Below are 19869 nucleotides of genomic sequence, written 5' to 3'. Positions count from 1 at the left end.
CTGCTTAGCCCAGAAATGGAGCATCTGTAGCTGTATGTTTCCCTAAGACCTGCAGAGCAGGAGCTACAATGCAAGAGGACTACACAGCTGTTTCTGTATGACTATCCTCAATTCTGGTAACAAAGGAAGGGAGGCCACAGCCTCTCTCCATTATTTCCTTCCCTTCTCTTGTGAATTTGTGGTTGATACACACAGAGGTTGCTATCCCCTATCCTTTTCTATAACCGTCTCCTCTACCTCTGTTCTCTTTTTTCATCATCCTTACAGAAAGAGGTAATGCTTTCAAAAGAATGGCCTTTTCTTTGAATCAGTAAAACTCTGCCTGTGCCATTTCAGAACACAAGTGCACACTGTATTTTAGATTGAACTGGTTACCTGAATTCAACCTGCACCCCAGTGTATGCAGGGGCCCTGAGCAGCCCACTGAGCTTGCCCCTCATCTGAGCCATATCTTTCTCAAAATCTTGCTTGGTGCACTTTCTGGCATACTCCCTTTGAGAAATCTGGGAAGTGATGACTAGAGTATGCTAATTCCACCTTCTCTAGAGTCTTGTGAATTCCAGCACAGCCGTTCTTTCCATATTACACATACAAATGCATTATGAATTGTCTCATATAAAGTTTAAAAAACAATGGAATTTCACCTGTGAACAGCCCCAGTGTGTTTTATCGTTGTTTGCTCTCTGTGAGGTGATTTGTGCTCACCTCATGCGCTGCAAGGTGAGCGCATGGCTAACACGTGCCTCATCCCTTGCATAGGAGCTGACTGCAGCTTGCACTGTGTCCTGGAGCTTTTCATTACACAGTCCAATAAACTGCAGCTATCTAACACCACCCTACCCTTACATAACCAGAGCTGCAACACTCTGGCACCAGTCAGTATTTTGTTTGCTTACCTGATTATGACCTCAAGGCAAGAGCTGCACCTGGGTATATGACACAGTTTCAGGGCGCTTAGAAATGCCGTCTGCATTAAAAAGCTGGTTAAGAGTGCAATTTTATTGAGAGCTTTCTGTCACATTCTGTGTATTAGCTAAACCCCTTGGGGAAATAATGGAAACAAAAATATGATTTTGTCTGTTTAAATAGCATCTATTCTAGCAGGACTCACTTGTTAAACCTTGATCACCAAATCATTTTGGTACAGTCTATTTCTAAGGTAAGAGATTTTCCCAGTACTTTGCAGTTTCTGAATTCAACTGCCTTGCAACTGAAAATAAGCAATTAAAGTTGCTCAAGATAAGTCTAGTCACACTGCAGAAATGGTATGATTCACATCACTTATAGCTGCAGAGAAGCAAAAGTTTTCAGACTATAGAAATTATCTGAGAGCTTCCATAGAGTATTTGGCTCCTTGTTCAGCAGAGCACATAGGCATTTATTTAAAAAGCAGATTTTCAAAGACACAGAAATGGATCAAACAGTCTATCTCAAACTAAAAGATTTTATCCCTTTGAACGTCTTTCCTATAATCTTTAATAGGATCTAAACATATGCTTGAAGGTAAGCAGAGGCTTTAGAACTGAATAAGCACAAACTTAAGCAAATATTTAAATGTGTTGCTGAAGTTTATTCTGAGGGGAACCAATACAAATCCAAAACTAGTTTATATCCACTTAGAATTATTCATTGTGAGTTATTTAGATATCTTCACTTCAGTTAATTGTTCAAGCTGCAGAGCCAGTGAAATATTTTGCTAGAGCAATATGTGATATAAAGTCAGCATAACAATAACACACAGTAGATGCCAGAAGGTTGTCTCAATCCAGAGTTCCAGCACTAAACATTAAAAACTTTTTGAATTATCTTTCATAACTTTTACAATAAATTTTTCATCGCTTATAATGTCAGTCTGGAACTGAAAACTTACCACAGAATTAATTTCACTTTCAGATGCAGAGTTTTGTTGTAGAGGCTGTGCAATCCTGTTCTGGCTCCAAGTTCTGGTCTGTATTCCATCATTGTGCCTGAGAACTGTTCTCTGTGTGGAGAGAGGTCCTCATTAGCAGACCTTCTTCCTCGTGACAGAGATGAGGAAAATAAAAAGCAAATGTGCATTGCAGCAAAGGCAACAATGGCACACATGACAAATTCTAGCACTGTTTCAGTATCAGCAGCATTTGCAGCTGTACCAGGATGGCAGAAGTCACAAGCAGTGCCATCTGACAGACACACTGGGGGTTTGACACTTGTCTTTCCCCACGCAGGCTCTTGGCTGTGGCTGTGTGGGCCAGGCTGTGCTCAGCCGCGGAGCGCATGGAGGGCCCATGACGGTGTCAGTGGGATTTGCCATGGCAGTCACCATCGCAGTCTACGTGTCTGGGGGCGTTTCTGGTAAGTGACTTCGTTTCTTATCTAGCATTTATTGCTACAGTGTTAAGCCTCCCTCGTTAAAGGGCTTCCAGTTCATGGTATAAGCAATTATGAGTTTAGCAACAGTAAGCACCATTACAGTAGAGTCCACAATGGAGTTTTGCTAGTAAATCTTGTGTGTTCTTAATTCCTTCTATCCTTTGTGTTTGACAAAATGTCCCACCAAATTCTGATCTCAGCTATAGTGTGAAAACCTTGGCATACCTTTGACTTTCGTGGAAAGAGTTCTGTGCAAACCAGAAATCTTGGTGTTGCTTTGAAAATTCTGTCAGTAGAGATTATCCTGGGCAGAACAGGCACTGTGTTTAAAGAAATAACCATGAAGACCAATCCAGCAGTCACCAGATAAAATGGTGGCCAGCTGCATAGAAAGCAGAATGACCCACTATGGGTATAATGAACAGGATTCACCTTACAGAGTGCAATTTATTTTCTTCACGTCCTATGACAGGCAATAGCAAGTCTGCTCCTGTCTGATTATTCACAGAAGTAGCAGATCATAGAAAGCAGAAACAGGAGAAAGATTCAGTACCAGAGATACATTCCATGACACGCTGTCAGTGTACTGTCCTTCCCCTTTATTTCTGCTGTAACACTTCCTCAACATGTACTGGGCAGGAATCTCTCTGTAGTCCTGGGGCTAAGTTAGCTGGACTAATTAACCAGTGTCCACAAGTGCCATATTGGGTGCTGCCTTGTCTCCTGGTTCCACCATTCAATTTGGCCAAACTAAGATGGGAAACATTAGCATAAGTGCTTTTAACATTTAAAGTCTTCCTTAACATAGAAAATGATGGGTTGCAACAAAAATGCTGTGCACAAAATACACAATACTTTGTGTTGTATGCAGAGTTTATATTGGCCTTTAAAGCAAATGGTGCCCTCTACTCCAGGTCTCATAGAAGCATTTCTTACCCTTCATAAAGAGGGTTAAGTTGGTCTGGACAAATTTCTTTAGGTATAATTAGAGCGTTAGTAATAGTTGCTGTAGCAGAAATTACTATGGCCATTTCTCTTCTCTTTACAAATTCTTTTACAGAGGCACCATGCAGAAGGTTTCCATTAGAAAGTCTCACATTAGAAAGTGCTCCAGGTTCTACAAAACAGGCAATCTTGTCACTGTCATTGATACAGACCAGAACTGTTCCTCAATATCACACAAAATTAATTCAGCAGCACATTCCTATAATCTGAACAACTTTTAACTACAGCTCTTGGTTTACATGTAGGCAGCTAAACTCTTCTAATATAGTATCATGAAAACAAACCTGTGAAGACCTGTCCTACATTTGCACCTTTAAGGGATATTCATCTCCATCATTATGTAGAAAATTAGAGTTCAATCCCAGCAGGGCAGAGCAGTTGCAGATGTTGCAGTATTGTGCTTCCTGTGTTTTTCCCATGACAAAGGATTCTGCATGCAGTGCATTTTCTCTGTGAAAAAATAGGAACAGATATTTCAACAGGCTGTTATTATCCGACACACCATTACTAGTGAACACTTCAGAATACAAGTTCCTATGTAGAATTTGTTAGCAATTTCTGTGGCTCTTGGGTCAAGGTCTCATGTTTAAGTACTGCTAAAATATTTTTTGTGAGTTCTTTCTGTAATTCTAAATTAATGGTAACAAAATATATAGTCTGCATGCTTGATGAATTTGAGCTTTTTTTTTAAAGAAAATTCCCCTTTGTAATTTTCCTCCATCCAGTTTTCCTCAATATCTAGATTATTTCCCACTATTTTATCCAACTTAACATTTCAAACCCGTGACTGTGATCACTACAACTACAAAAGAATGAGGAACACACTGTCCAAACTTTTTTTTTTTTAGAGAGTGGCAGAGTATCCAAGAATCTTGTAACTCACCTATGTCAGCATGACAGCCTTCAATTAGCCTTTTCTTTTCCATATTTAATGCTAATCAGCCCTCTGTAATATTATTATGACTTGTCCTGGCCATCATAGTCACCCTGTATTATATACAGGTGGAGAACAAAATCAGGTGTTGAAAGAAAGGAAAATTATTAATTCCAGCCAGAGTAAGGAACAAAAGACAAGACAACAATTAATCAAAATTATCATGAAGGGCTGTTAAATTAGGTGCCATCTATCTAGTTGCTCGATGCTGAAGAATTTGAAACACAGTGAGGAATTCAACTTTTAATTCAAGACTGGTGCTACTAGGTCAGCATTCTGGAAATGATACAAAGAAGGTTTTATCCAGTTTGTTATCTGTGTTTGTCAGTTCATTAAGTTCATTATGTATCAAAGGTGCCTGGATTTCATAAGAAAATGATTCACTGACCTGAAGTGCAAACAAACACAGAAACTGTACACAGAGGCCCTTTCTCCATCACTAACCTTTGACAGATAAAGAACATGCTCATTCAGTTATTTTACCATAGACAAAGGACATTTTTTTTCTGATATTCATACAGATTGAAATAAGACCTTATCTGGAAGATAAGCAAAGGATCCTATGTCCTTGCAAAATTTGGGGGTTTTATTATTCAGTATTCATTACAAAGAAGTACCTTCATTTATTTGGCAATTTGTATTTCTTAAGTAGTAACCATGTATCTGTAAACAATGAAATTTTCCAAGAGCATACAACACCTTTTTTGTTGACAAAAGATGTTGAGGGAATTGTCTCGAAGAATTCCAGTGTTACTAAAATCTTTTTTGTGCATGAGTTCCTGAACAAAAAGGAAGGAAGTTTCACACAAAACTGAACTTTGTTTCAGCACAGCCACTTTATCAATTTCCTTATCATGGACCTTTCCAGAAAGCACAAGAACTAGATAAAAACATGGTGAAGGACTATGCACTGCTGCCCCCAGATCCCCACAGCCAACATGAAACTGGACAGCCCTAACCTATTTGATTTTGTCTCCATGAAAACTGAGTTCCTAAGTAACCCCAGGTTTAAGACAGGAGCACAAACATGACCTAAATCCAGGGCACTCCAAAACTGTCTCAAGATCTATGCTCAAGCCAGTAACAGTCCTTAACCTTAATCATAATATGTCTTGGGAGATTAAAGGAATTTTCTTCTGCCCCAGTTCTCCCCTAAAAATAAAAAGCCAAAGGCCTCGAGGAGAGAGAATATGCGCAGAATAAGGGACCCTCCCATCACAACCAATGAGGGAGATTTACTATTTTTCTAGAAAAGTTGTCTATAAGTTACATACTGCAGGGCAGCAGTCAGATAAAGAGCACAGTCCACAAGCATCAAGAGCGCAGATCTTTGCTTTTGCCCTCCCTCCTCTGATTTCACCCAACTTGTTTCAGTTTAATTGCAGTCAGCATTTAACTGCAAAATAACATCTAGAAAAGCATGTACTGTTCTGATGTTCAAAAGTGCCCACATTTTTACAAATTGTTCACCTATTCTTATGTATCTGAGTCATCCACATGACTTAATTTGTGATTTATTTTTCAGGTGGTCACATAAACCCAGCTGTTTCATTAGCCATGTGCGTGACTGGAAGATTAAAATGGACCAAATTACCAATTTACATATTAGCCCAACTCCTGGGAGCATTCGTTGGAGCAGCGGCTGTCTTTGGGATTTATTACAGTGAGTACACCTTAGACATGTTCACAGGACAAACTAGAGGTCAGGCAGTCTCTAAGGCCCCAATTTTTCAATGAATGTCAGGCAAGCAGAGGACTCTTGTTCACACAGGGCTAATGGCAGGAATGAAGCTAAAGCTACAAAAGAAAAAAGGAAGGAGCATAAAGAGTTTTAAGGGAAAAACAATGGCTTGAACATTCCAGGTACACTACAAATTTACTGAAACACTTAATACTCCAGGAAATGTTCTGATATTTAGAAAAATTATTCATGGGAAATCAGATACTCTGAGATCATGTATTTCTCAGTAAGGATTTTAAATTACTTAATAGCCAGGATATAGGGCTATTCATCTTCCAAGCAAATTAGAAACATTAAAGACCTGCTACAAGTGCCTGTAGGCAAGAATCACCATCATCGTTCATTGAGGGTACAGGATATGAGATCAAGTCCCTCCTGACCAAACCTCAGACCACCCTTGAGAGGTGACTCTCCAAGGCAATGAACTCCAGGTACAGTGATAAAGGGGTCACATATTCAACAGGGAAAAAGAAAAAAATTACCCCTATCCTTGAGGCACAGGGTTTTTTACATAGCGTGCCACAAAAGGAAAAAACAGTAACTGACTGACTGAATCCACTCAGGCAGATCAGTTGTTTCAATCCCCTACTCCAAACTCTGCTCCTACTGGCCCAGCCCATCTCCTCCAACACCTCTCTCCTGTGGGCATTACATCTGCAGACTGTGCTGGGTCTAGGTGCAGCAGAGGAAAAACAAAAATGGAAATGCCCCTTTTATGTCAGCTCAGTGCTCAGTACCCACAGTAATCCCAAAGAGGAAAATCTTTAGGAACCATGATAACTGTTTTGGGAAGAGTTGTTTACTTTTCTTAAGGTTAGTGTTAGAATCTGGAAACTGGAATTCGGGAACAGGATTTCTAGCTGAATTTAAGTCCTCCTCTAGCCTGACATGAGAATTAGGGCTGTGGCCAGGGAGCAGCAGTGTGTCCACAAGTACTTGGGGTTGACAGGGGAGTCACTCTGTTCTGCCACAAGGGCAGCAGTAGGGTAGGGAGCCAAAGTAAGAAGCTTAGGTGTAGGTTAGGGACATCTTCCTCATGTTCAGGAGTGCAGGATTTTCTCATGTCCCTATCTCTGTTCAAGCCCTCCTCTTGCTCTAATCGATTTCCAAACCTCTTCTTGTAGGACTGCCATGTACACTTTGAAGTCCACTGAAAAGTCACTGGTAGAAAAACAGACATAGGAGATCATCCTCTTTTTCCCCCCTGTAATAGTTAAATGCCACAGAACTGACACTTCAAATAAGAGCCTGATCAAAGTAAACAACTGAAATTCTGTGCACTCATGTTGTGGTTTTAAGCAAAGCCAGAAAAAACAGAAACAAGGAGAAACAGATTTGTCTGCTAGCTTCAGGAGGAGCTTATCACCCTCACCATGACTTCCTTGGGAGATGGGGAACTATTTCTTTATTCACAAGTATCATCTCATCACCAGATTCACTAATAAAATAATGGATTAGAGTCTGTCTGTGACGATTTGAGTACCCCATCTTAATATCTCCCTGTTTCTAAAGCTGCACAATTGTCAAATGGAATAGCAGTAATTCCTGGTGGCTGGGAATCCACAAATGCACAATCAGGATGCTGTCCATTTCTTGGGTCATCATGACACATGTAGCACCTCTTGCAGAATAACACAGCTCTATTCAGAATCAGAAAATGCTCCTTGGCACTGAGTTTGGAGCTCTAAGCAGGGGAAAACCAGCCCCACTTGGAAAGCTGTGGTACATAAAACAACTACTTCAAGGCAAAGGAAGAGAGATGAGGCAGGAGGATATGAGGAGTACATCACTCCAATAATGGTAATCCAATAATGGTGCTCCCAGGAAAAAACCATCAGAGAATCACCAAATGGTTTGGGTTGGAAGGGACCTTAGAGATCAGTTTCAGTTGAGAATGTGAAGTGCTCAGACCTATCACATATATTCTAGTCCTAAAAAACCTAGAAAAGTTTATAGAGAAGTGCAAACAGTTATTGGCTTTTTCTATAGATGCCTTTATGGAATACAGTGATGGAAAACTTGAAGTCACAGGACCTAATGCAACAGCCCAAATCTTTGCAACATATCCAGCTCCCTATCTCTCCCTCATAAATGGATTTGCAGACCAGGTAAGTGCACTTGCTGTCTTAATTCTACAAATTAAACATTAAAAAAACCTGTAAAGCCAAGCATTAGAAAACCACATAGCTCTAAAAAGTGTGCCAAATCTCACCATTTTGGCCAGATGTCCCCTTGTACAGTACAATAAGAATGCAGTGCTGTTTGCAGGGGGTTACATTTTAGTAATATTTTACAAGCAAAATAATTTCAAGTTGTTCTTTTCTCATACATCATCTTAATTGTTGCACTCAAAATGTCTTTAAAGCAATATATGTAAGAGGTTTTGCTCAGCATAAATCAATGTTTCTCCATAAATCTCAGCAGAGTCATGTCCATTTACATCAAAGTCCAGCCCATTTTGTGGACCTTTTATTCCTTAAATAATGCTTTACCAGACAGTTTAACACACCCTGAACAACTGAGTTTTCTGCTTGCAAAAGCCTCCTCTCTTACCTATTTTTGCAGGTAGACTTGTAGTATTTATTTTTCAAATGACTGAACCTGAAAAATCCTCAAATTCATTTCTAAGCTGTGTCCTTTAATTCCACTTATGCAACAGCAAAAAAAAAAAAAGTTTCATATCTTTTATACACTCCTAATCAACTTGCCAATCTTCTTCAGGAATACATGAAATAAATACTGCGTAAGTAAGGTATGAAAAACAAGGGATGGTCTGAACACAGAAATTCATTACGTAAAAGATTGTGCAATCTGACTTCAAAAAAATCTAAACATTATTTTGAAGTTTTGTAAGAAAGGCAGTTCTGATCTTTGGATCAGTCAACAGATTTTTCCCTAAGATATTTTTTACCCATGCATGTTTCAAAACAAACTTAAAAGCAGACAAAACACAAATAATTTTTAAACCCCTCAAATTTAAACTTCTCCAAATCAGTACCAAAATTGAACATTTTGACGGTGCTGAAGCTTTTGTCTGTTTTCCCATCAAGTTAATTATTAGCAAAATCAACATTGACAAAGCATTTGATTTAAGCAGAGCTATACTTGCACTGAAATAATACCAAGAAAATTTCCTTCATCAGCTTAATTAGCATATGCAATAGAGAGTTCATGGTACAGTCATAAGTGCAACCCTAATTTGGGTACTTCCTAATTTTAGCTGCTCAGTTTTGGCTTTGCACATTACACTTTTTCTTCTGATGTTATGCAATACCTGGATAAAGAGATTCATTTCTAGTCTAATTTATCAGGATAAATTACAGCCACATAAAACACTTCCATATTAATGGAACTCATTGCATTGCTATAGCAGCAGAACTACCAAAAGTTAAGTGAATAAAACTGTAATATTGACAGGAAAAAAATGTGGAAACAAAGTATTAGACCTCACACAGGAGATGCCTTTTAAATCCTCTGTTCTTTCCCCACCTGGTTGTTGGAGATTTTTTTTTAATTCAAATGTCCTCAGCACATTTCTTGTCTTTGTCTTTCAGCACAGATATCTAAACTTCTCATTATGGTGAAGTAGAAAGGCACTGAGTTCCAAATGTTGCTATTCTGTATAGTGGGATAAAACTAAATACCAGCTCTAAGCCACTCCAATCCACAGAGCTGCCATAGCCCCTCTTTTCATTATTGGAGAGAATCTACACATATTTATTCAATATTCTTTTCTTTGCTTTGGCCAGGTGATGTCAACAGCTGTTCTTCTTGTGGCTATATTTGCTATTTTTGACACCAAAAATAACAGCGTACCCAAGGGCCTGGAGCCAATTGCAGTAGGACTTCTTATAATTGTTCTTACTTGCTCCTTGGGAATGAACAGTGGCTGTGCCATGAACCCAGCCAGGGATCTTGGCCCAAGGCTCTTCACAGCCATTGCAGGATGGGGCATGGAAGTATTCACGTAAGTACCCCTGGAGATGAAGTCAAATGCTCCTGGCTAAAATTCTTTCTAGGAAAGTAAGATCCTGATTCAACATGGTACCATGTCATACTTTATATACATACAGGTAATTCTTTGCATACCAGAAGCAGCTATTCATGCACTTTAAGCCAGATATCCTCTAGGAACTGAGCTTTAAAAAGGATTTCCTGCTCCTAGGGCAAATCAAACATGCATAATCTCTAATATCAATCATTGTTTCAAGAAGACCTTTCCCAAAATATTAGGGATTCTTAGAGGTCACTGAAAATATGAGTGCTTTCTTCTTGTGTCCTGCAGCTTTCAGGGGAAAAAAAATTAAAAAAAAAAACCAAAAAAATAACCCAGGAGAGAATTAGGAGGAAATATTTACTGGGTGCTGTAAAAAAACAGAGACATATCAAGCCTATGATTACTTCTGAGTTAGTGCAGAAACATACAACAATCTAAAAGCCTGACTTCCTGGCTGGGAGCGAAGGAGTGAATGAGAAAGCTCCCTTCCTTTTCCCACATCTCAGAGCCCTCTCAAACCCCACGAGCGCACGCACACGCTCTTGGCTGGCCCGATGCACGGCTAATTAGCTGCACATCAAATCCACATCTCACACGTATCCAGGGGAAGAGGCACTCCGGGGTATCTAAGTAAGGCTAATGTGTCATCAGGAAGCAGATATTTTGGTTTATTTTTGTATTGTTTGTTTTTCCAGTTATTTACAAGTAGAAATCCCCAGTAGTACTGCAGCACTGGAGAGCTCTGGTTAGTAGAGATTTTATTGTAGCAAGAAATAAAAGAAGCACAAATAATCTTGATTCATTCAGTATGATTTCTGTTTACACAAATCATGTGCCTTATTTGAGGAAAGGTTTTCTCATACAAAAAAACAAGGCATGGCATAGCTGCAACAGGCACACAGGCACAGCAAGGGGCAGAGCCAAGGCTGCTCGTAGCCCAGCTCTGGTGAGCTGCTGGTGGGACATCAGCTCATTGGTCTGGTGACCTCCAAATTTTTCCTCCCCAATAGCTCTTACCACTGCACCATGGGACTGCACTTTTTAAAAAACAAGGACACACAGGGTGACATCCCACACTCAGGATTCTCCTCTCTCATACCTGAGCAGTTACAAGGAGTTGCTGACTGTGGTATTAGCCATGGTGCCACTCTATCATTGGTGATGTATTATGAGGTTGACTATTCCATTACTGAAAGTTTGAAAGCCTGATTGTACAGTGATCTAGTCACAGAATACCTGTGAACTCCCCTTCTCTCTAAAAGTACAGTCTTACTCATTTACATTAAAAAACTATCAGAAAACTACATCTTTCCTAGTGTAGTTTAAGGTTTTATATGAGAGGGAATGCAGTCCCACCTAAAGACCTTGTTAAGAAATTTTAAAATGTGAACATAAAAAATAAACATACAAGATCTCTGATCCTTGCCAGAATAAACTTTCAACAATATAAGGGATGTGAAAATTTGAGGAAGAAGTCTTCCTCCCTGCCTCAGTTAAAAAGCCACAGCTATAACCAAGTCCAAGGGAAGGATACAACAGGAATATGTTCTTATTTATTTACTGCACGGATCCAGGTGAGACTTAGGAAGAACCTGAGCCTTGTTAGTAGCTGGAAGAGCCATGGGAAAAGCCTAAATGATTGTAGTTAGGATCCTAAATTGCCTGATGCTGTGCTGTGCCTGGACAACTTAAAGTGGTGCAGCAACAGTTGACAAACAAATCTTGGATATCTACACTTATATGGAATTCACAACCTTGAGACAGGTGCTTAAGCTCTCTAGTAAAGGCATCTCCAGGAACTGGGACCTGAGCATGAAACCTCCACAGAGACATGAGGGTAGTGCTGTACAAACTGAGCAGTAGGAAATACTCAGGGGACACTGAACATTCTTTGGGGGGAGGATGGAAGCACCTCCCAAGGCAATTGAGCTCATGTCAGTGAATGTTCTGGTGTTACCTACAGAACAGCCCAGGACACTGGGAAAGCCTCACTCTCAAATAGATCAGACTCCTAATTGCAAGACTTTCTACACTGTTCCCCAGCAAATGCTCTAAACGTTGAGCTAGTTACCTCATAGCAGAGAAATCCCCACTATCCTTTGTGCTTGCAGGTACAGTAAATGCTGTTTTTATCATGTTCTCAGGCAGGGAGCTAGGCTGGAGGGGAGCCTTCTGCTGGACCATGGAATTGTCCAGATGATAGGAATTCATTTGAGCAGGCGTTTTCTAAACGCTGCTGTTACTACATTTTGCACAAAGACACCCGAAGGAGCATTTCCCCCAAACCAAGCCAGAAGATGCAAGCTATGGTGTGGTTTCCCCAGCCCATGCAGATGGTTTGTTTTGATTAAAGGCTCCCATCAGAAAACCAGGAGTCTTGCTAAAGCACGTGCTTAATATTCTGACAAATTTAAGAAAAGTTTGGGGAGCAAAGTATTGTCTGTAGTGAGAAAACAGCCAGAGCGTTGGGTCCAAACAGCAGACTGGATTTTGACAAGCAAAACCGAGCGTGAAAGAGCCCAGAGGCAGAGAGGGGCAGGGCTGTCCGGAGCATTCGGTGCCAGCAGCCCGAGGCAGCCCCGCGCGGCTCAGCGCGGCTCGGCGCGGTAACGCTGACACCTCGTGGCCGCCGGGGACAAGGCGGCGGCGCGGAGCGAACCTGCGCTCCGCACAGGGCAGGAGGCACGGCAGGCTCTGCCTGCACGGGCACTGCCATGGCACAGCGGCCGCGGAAGCATTTAGCATTGTTCCCAACAGCGGGATGGCCCTTCCCCGCAGCGGCCGGCTGGTGAAGGGTGTGCCTGCAAGTTTCAGTGGGCCCAGCTTCCCAGTCCTGCAGCTCGGACGCTGCTCCGGGAATTCCCGCAGCCAAGCGCAGCTCTGCCCGTCGTGCCTGCTCCCCACACGGGCAGTGCCCGCCCGGGCCCCGCGCACCGGGCCATGGCAGAGCCGGACTGAGCTGGGCCGGGCCGGGCTGAGCTGTGCTGGGCCGGGCCGGGCCGTGCCGGTACACCCGGGGCTGAGGGAGCTCAGGGGCCGCTGGTGATCGCTGCTTGTCACAGCACTCCTGTGCCAATGACAGTGTCATGGACCCTCCTCCTCGGCTGGGTCCTGATCCCATCGCAGGTCTGGCAGCCCTCTCTACAAAGGCTTTACACCCAGCATCTCAGCACAGGGTGTCCAGTGCACAGCTGGCAGCAGCTGCTGAGGACAGGCCAGGATTTGGAGAGGGTCATGCAGGCACTGACAAGGCACAGGCCAGTTCATGGAACAAGCTGAGAGAAATCTGCCAAGAAACACCTTCAGTACACGCCCATGTAAAAACACATCACACGGAAAAACACATGCTTCTACTTGATACAGCTTTTGTTCTGCTGATTAATTCAATAAAACCTTAGTCCATGCTTGTTCCAGAAATTCAAGAGCTCAGCAACCATCCATGATTCAAAAAACAAACATTTATAAACTCAGTAAAACAACATCAGAAGTTATTTTATATCTTCAGGGCAAAACAGAAATAATTCCAAAGGTAAAACATACATCTCCAAGGCCCTTCTGAACAAGCAGTAATAGTATAAACAACAGGGCACCCATATTCTCCCAGTTCTGTTCTTGCATTGTGACAAATACAAGTTTACTTCTGCATAAGTCTATACAACTGCGTGCTGAATAATAATCCTGACAGTTTAAAAGTTCCCCTGCAGCTTCCTGTAAAGTTCCTCTCATAGATTAATTTGTCGCTTTGTATTTCTGGGAGAAAAAAGAAATTCTCCATTTTCAATATGCATGAAATTGAGGTGGCTGGATTTTCACTGGAGACTCACATATTCAATTAACACAGCATGTTATCAAACCCAAACACCTGAATGCATCAGTACAGTTAAGAGACTCCATGCTCTGAAATGGATACTCGGTTATTTACTGTCTGAATGTGGACCTCTAGGAAAAGGAGAGCAATTCTACCAACCCAATATTCCTGCATAAAGAGGTTGTTATTTATTGTTTTGTACAGTTCAATGGCGAACTTCTTACTTTAAATACGGCTGTAAATCTACATACTTAAATCACAGTAATTGTGCAAATGCAAACATTTCAGTGGAACCAGCATGATGGACTTCCTCAGGGAATAAAAAAATTCTAAGATTAAGTTTTAGGTGTATAAAACTTCTAAGCATTTATTTGCCTCTTGTTGAAAGATACCACATTTTAAACATAAATATAAGATGCTACATCACGAAATTTGAATCTTGACCACTCTAGTCAAGGATAATCAATGTTACAGTCACTGTGTTTTATTACATTGCTTAAGGTAAATATACTCAAAATTCAGTTTAATTTATTGCATTTGTCAAGAGGAAGATAGTATATACTACTGCAGGTGTGAACTTGCAAGTTTCCATGCAGATGAAATAAGCCACTTTTGTAACATCCTGAAAATCTATTCACAAGAATCTGAGGACAGCACAAGTCAAGATTACTGGACAATGAATATGTCCCTGTTCATTTCACTGCAAGGCAGTGAAAAGCGCTTTTCACAAGGGAGAAATCATCCTCTGTCCGCAGATAGACATGCAGTAAAAAAACCTTATTTTCTAAAATGCAAGTACATTTTAGAACATGTCTGGTGCTTGTGATTTAGCATTTCAGTCAGAACCAGCCTGGGTTGGGCAGGGCAGATGGGGGGTGTCACCCATTTACAGAAATGGGAGACAAAATAGAAAAGTCTACACTATAGCAAGTGGCACACCAGTGGAACTGTTCAGTGACTAATAGACAGAAAGGTGCTCACTAGAGTAACAAATAACACTAATTCTTGTTCTTTTTGTCTTACAGGGCTGGTAATAATTGGTGGTGGGTTCCTATAGTTGCACCTCTGCTGGGAGGTGTACTTGGAGCATTGATCTATATCATTTTTATTGAAATTCATCATTCAGATCCTCAGACAGGAGATGAAAATGAGGTGCATACTAAATATGAATTGACCAATATGGCATAAGAAGTGAAGAATTTCCTCTGTCATTTTGTTGTGCAGTTTTTATGCAAATGGTTGTTGGGACCACTGTATGAAATTCATATGCCTCGATTAGAAATTCACCTTTCAAAGCAGAAATTCTGTATATATGTTCAAAATTGAAGTCTTTCCATGAGACATTGGGCTGACTACATTCAAAACTGGTATCTTGAGAATGGGAAGGCTAAATTGTCCTTTTCACACGGCTTTTAGATCAAGTTATCTCCTAGATGCAATTGTAGTGAGATGAGGCACTGACCTGTTAATTCAACTCTTATGATCTTAATCACGTTGCCTAATTAACTGAAAATAGTTGAGATATTGATACAAAACTGCATGCATAGCTAGTTAATAAGTTCAGTGCTGAATTAATGTGCAAGAGCATCACTTACTTCTTAAGAATGGCTTGCCTAAACATTTAAAACAATACCCAATTTGGCTAAATGTCAATTGAAACAGTTTAAAAGAACTTTATTAAATTTTATGGACCCACTACTGATCAGCAAGAAATCAACTCCTCAGTGATGAGGTTTAGTAACTCACAATATGATCACAAAAGGTAAAAACTGTTTGTTGTAAAATCAGCACCAAAGAGACAAAGGGTAATTTCTGCACAGGGTCTTCATGGCATTACTGCTTAGTTATTTTTAGACTATTTACTTGACCTTTATGCTACCCAATATTAAAAGGCTTATGTAGAATACTAATCTGAATCTCTTCCGCTGTGCTTTCTGGATACAATTCATTCCTGTGGAGATGGCCCAGCAAGAGGCTGCTGCTGTGCAGAGGTCAGCACAAAGCCCATGTCTGTATAAGCTTTAAAGAGTCCTGCTGCTGCTAATTTATATAGGTGGATTTCATCTGCATAGTGGGAGCAATTTTTAATGTGGTAGCAGTAATTCAAATTAAAAACTGGCCTCAGAGCTAGTCCTAGATCTGAATTCTCCATAGAAGGCCAGATCCACATCAGAGTTCTGATGTGGGGGTTCTCTCTCACTAAAGAGAAATGGTTGGACATATACCCTTTCCTAAATATCCAGCCTTGAAAATGAAATAACATCTGTTTAATCATTGTGAATTGAATGTATTCAGTTAAATCAAAGTTTATTTCTATTATGCATACATCTATCCATGGTTGGTGGTGGTGATCATAAATAAACAGGCATCTGATTCAGCAATGCTCCTGAGCTACTTTCATGGCTAAACTTCAGAGTACCAGTTCAATTCACTCATTTCAGGATGCTCTTCCCTTTGGATTCCTATAACTCTGCTCTCTCAAATTCCACATTACATTCCCGATTTCATTCCCGAAGTGAGGAGTCCTTTGTGTTGCCACTAATAGCCTGTGCATTTCTGTGCAGTATCTGCAGGAAATGTTTACAAAATACGGTGGTCAGAACCTGCCTCAGCATTTGGGTCGATCAGGTCTTTGTCACTGCTTGTCTTGATCACACTCTCTTGTGATGCCATGCCAAATTAATGGCTGGAAAGGGACAGAAGCAGCAGGTCAAGCTAAGCTCTGCTTGCTGCAGCTCCAAGTCAGATATTGCAATATACTTGGGGGAGTATAATTCCAATTGTAATTATGTTTTTAAGAAAACTTACATAACTGTAATGAACTCGGGCTGCCCAGAGACATATCAGCCCTTTGCAGAATGCACATTTCATTCAGTGTGTCTCTGTTGTGGGTTAAATTCTGCTCTGTTCATGATCATTTGACTGCATCCTTGTATCACTAGCTGGAGAGTCTCAGGAACAAGAAGGGAGAGCTTATAGAAACAGTTCTCAGTCTGAGCAGAGAAGAATCAAAACTAAAATGTGAAAATTAGGTCTAATTTTAGACCTTCTGTTGGCAGCAGAGACAAGCCAGATCCTCTGTCCTGCATATTGATGAATGGCACTACATAAAGCAGGACGGGCTGTAAATGCAGTTGCAGATCCTTTGTTTGCCCCATCCCTTGCAGTGAGTGCTGCCTCTCACCCATTGGCATCCCTGGGCAGGAGCACTCCCAGGTGCTGCCAACCTTCTGTATCTGGAGAGGGACTACAGAGGTACAAACAGTCTGAGGGCTGCCCTCAGTTCTCAAAAGCACTTACTCTACCACTGACACCAACATCTAATATGAAATATCTGTGCAGAAAATAAAAAGAAACAGCTAATTAACCAGAAGTAAACAATTTTGTCCAAAATGCTAGGGGCAGATTATCACTTGTGTTAGAATTTTGCATAGTCAGTACTGTCCATATGCATCACTATATTGCTTCAATTTATCATGGAAAACATGGGGAAAAGGAGCATACAAGTCAGGAATGAGAAAGGGACAGTTTATTTATACAGCCTACTCAGGGACTAGCCCACACTCGCTGTCTGTGCATTGGCCAAGGTACATAAAGTTGTTCATTTTCTCAAAATCCTTTTGATCACAATATGTTCTGTCTATGAAATACAAAATCTTGATTCTCCTACTCATGCCTCTCCTATGCCCAGAATTTCTGTATGAGTGACATTTACTTGTCTGAAGTTATTAACATGCACATCTTAAGCAGTGACACACTAGTGTGATAGCATAACAATGTCTTAAAATATGCTTTCAAATTGTTGTCAATTCTGTGTTTGCTTAAAGAATTTAAATTTTAATTAATCATTCAATATTTTGTAAATTCCTTGGGGACACATGGTATTAATATCACAATTCATCCTGGATTCACGAACGCTGGAATTTCATTCAGTAACAAGGTCTTATAGACCTGTCTCGGATGGACAGTTTAAATTTCAAGGAATAAATTCCTGCTTTCAGGACAAACCTCAGCTGAATCTTTACTATAAAACCATGACCAGTATCTCCACAAGGTAATGGGAACAATAACAACCACCTCATTCCATAAACTTATACAGACATTAGCTGTTTTATTAAAAACAAAAAAGTATTTTGACTTTGTATGAACTATGCAATTTCCTAATATTAACTGATATTCAGTGGTCACACTTATGTTAAACGAATAATAATAACAACACTTGGCAACAAGTTTTTCTAGCTGAAAGATGTTTTGATTAATGAGTTAATTGTAATCAGCCTTGATTTTAATGTTGAAAAAAATTAATTTCAGGGCATTGCTCAATTTTCATTTTGGGTTTGTTCTTTTTGGGAGCAATGTGTTTGTTCTTTAGAACTAAACTTAGTACTGGAGTAATTTGGAAAGCTGAATTAAAAGTTGGCTACTGCATGTTATTTTATTGAAGTCAGTGAAATTATTCACAATGGGTGGCAATACAGGCAAGGATAAGTGATCAGAGAACCAAGCTCAGAGTATGGCAAACATTGTACTTCCTTGGAGTTTTGTCTGTGGATCTGGATGTTCAAATATTGTGGTTCAAAATAAATACAGTCAATTCCTAATAAATGCATTCCAGTGCTATTTTTATATATACAAAAGAAATCTCCCCTCTGGCACCTAAGGACTTAAGAAATAAATAGCTGCCTGTTATGACCTACAATGCTTTATAGCCTTGTGCTGGAAGAACAGATGGACTAACAAGCTGGGTTCCCAGAGCACAGCCCCTGTGGCAGATTCTGTGGCTAAGCAGCAGTGCCAGAGCAGTGGGCAGTGCCAGGCCAAGAGGCACCCACTTAAGCAGGGCCTCCTGCCCTGGCCCTTCTCCCCTTCCTGCCTGCAGCCTGCCCAGGGACACTTCTGCCACAACTTTCCCACTGCTCTAACAGCAGCCAGGGTCCAGGTGGGATATTTTGCTGAAGTCCCTCTTCAGAGATTGCTTTTATGCATACATTTATCACATCAGATTTGGCCTGGAGGGCTTACAAAATGCCCCAGCTAATTTATCCATCTCCTCTACAGATTTCTAACAGGGGCATGCTTTGCTTGTTTCATTAAAAAAACACAAGAAAACCTGTACTATGGGAACAAGGAAAAGCAAAAACAAACAAAAACCCAAACTAACAACCCTCAACAAAACTATATGAAGTAGCAGCAGGCCTTTTATCTTCTATCCATCCTGATGAGCCTTCCCTCCTATCAGAATTTGTGACTTTCTGTTCTCCTTTCCTTCTTCTGCCAACAGTGTGCCGTGCTCTGTCTCCATACAGCACAGTACATCTCCAGAGATTTAAATACAGTGTGCTTTCCTCAGTTACTTATGAATCTTAGAAAGTTCTCATGAGAGCAAATTCAAGTTTCACCTCACGTGCTTGTTTTTTTGGCAGTTGCTTGCATTTTTTCTCCTCTGTTCCCACCAAACAACCTTGTGCTGGGAAATACAACAATTAACTGTAACTTTCAGTAATGGCTGCTCTTTTTCTGCTTAGTACAATTGTTACTGCATAAGCAAATGCTGCTTTAAAACATGCACAATTTAGAAAACCTTTTTCAGACCAGTGTTAAAAATGATTATACAGGGAAAAAAAAAGGAGCACCCATCAATCCACTTTGGATTTTTGTCTTCTGTTTTGCACTTACAACTTGGTAAACAAATATTTTTAATTATTGTTATATAATTGTATTATTGTTATATTATTCTATTATTGTTTTAATTATTGTCTAAGAGTGTTAATGCCTTTGCTTGTTTGCACAGTCTAACAGCATAGAGGAGAAAGTAGTAGGTAAATATATTTACCATGGAGTTTCTTTGTATATTTGAACCAAATATTAGAGAAATCCATATAGTACCTAGCTGGACATGACACATTTATGTATTTTTTTCTCTCTTTGCTGACCACAGCTTCCTTCCAAAGGTGTCTCTAAGACTGGGAATATGAATAACCAGCAGCTTCTATCAGCAATGATTTCTGATCACCTATCAGACACACATGTAT

General features: G+C 40.4%; 1 protein-coding gene across 5 annotated transcripts in view; it reads left to right on the top strand.

Moving 5' to 3' along the window:
* Positions 1 to 18442, top strand: part of AQP9 (aquaporin 9) — a 29221-nt gene extending 10779 nt beyond the window's left edge. For all 5 annotated transcript variants that reach the window (XM_033070911.1, XM_033070912.1, XM_033070913.2 and 2 more), the window contains 5 exons: positions 2208 to 2334; positions 5817 to 5954; positions 8022 to 8140; positions 9782 to 9999; positions 14863 to 18442. In XM_033070911.1, the coding sequence (XP_032926802.1) occupies positions 2208 to 2334; positions 5817 to 5954; positions 8022 to 8140; positions 9782 to 9999; positions 14863 to 15025 (765 nt within the window). In that variant the 3' untranslated portion in view covers positions 15026 to 18442. The remainder of the gene's footprint in view (positions 1 to 2207; positions 2335 to 5816; positions 5955 to 8021; positions 8141 to 9781; positions 10000 to 14862) is intronic.
* Positions 18443 to 19869: the final 1427 nt, after the last annotated feature.

The sequence above is a fragment of the Catharus ustulatus genome, chromosome 12 (assembly GCF_009819885.2).
Source record: "Catharus ustulatus isolate bCatUst1 chromosome 12, bCatUst1.pri.v2, whole genome shotgun sequence".
In the NCBI taxonomy this organism is placed as follows: Eukaryota; Metazoa; Chordata; class Aves; order Passeriformes; family Turdidae; genus Catharus; species Catharus ustulatus.
Note: the sequence above shows the minus strand (reverse complement) of the source record. Positions and strands in the feature narration are given on the sequence as shown.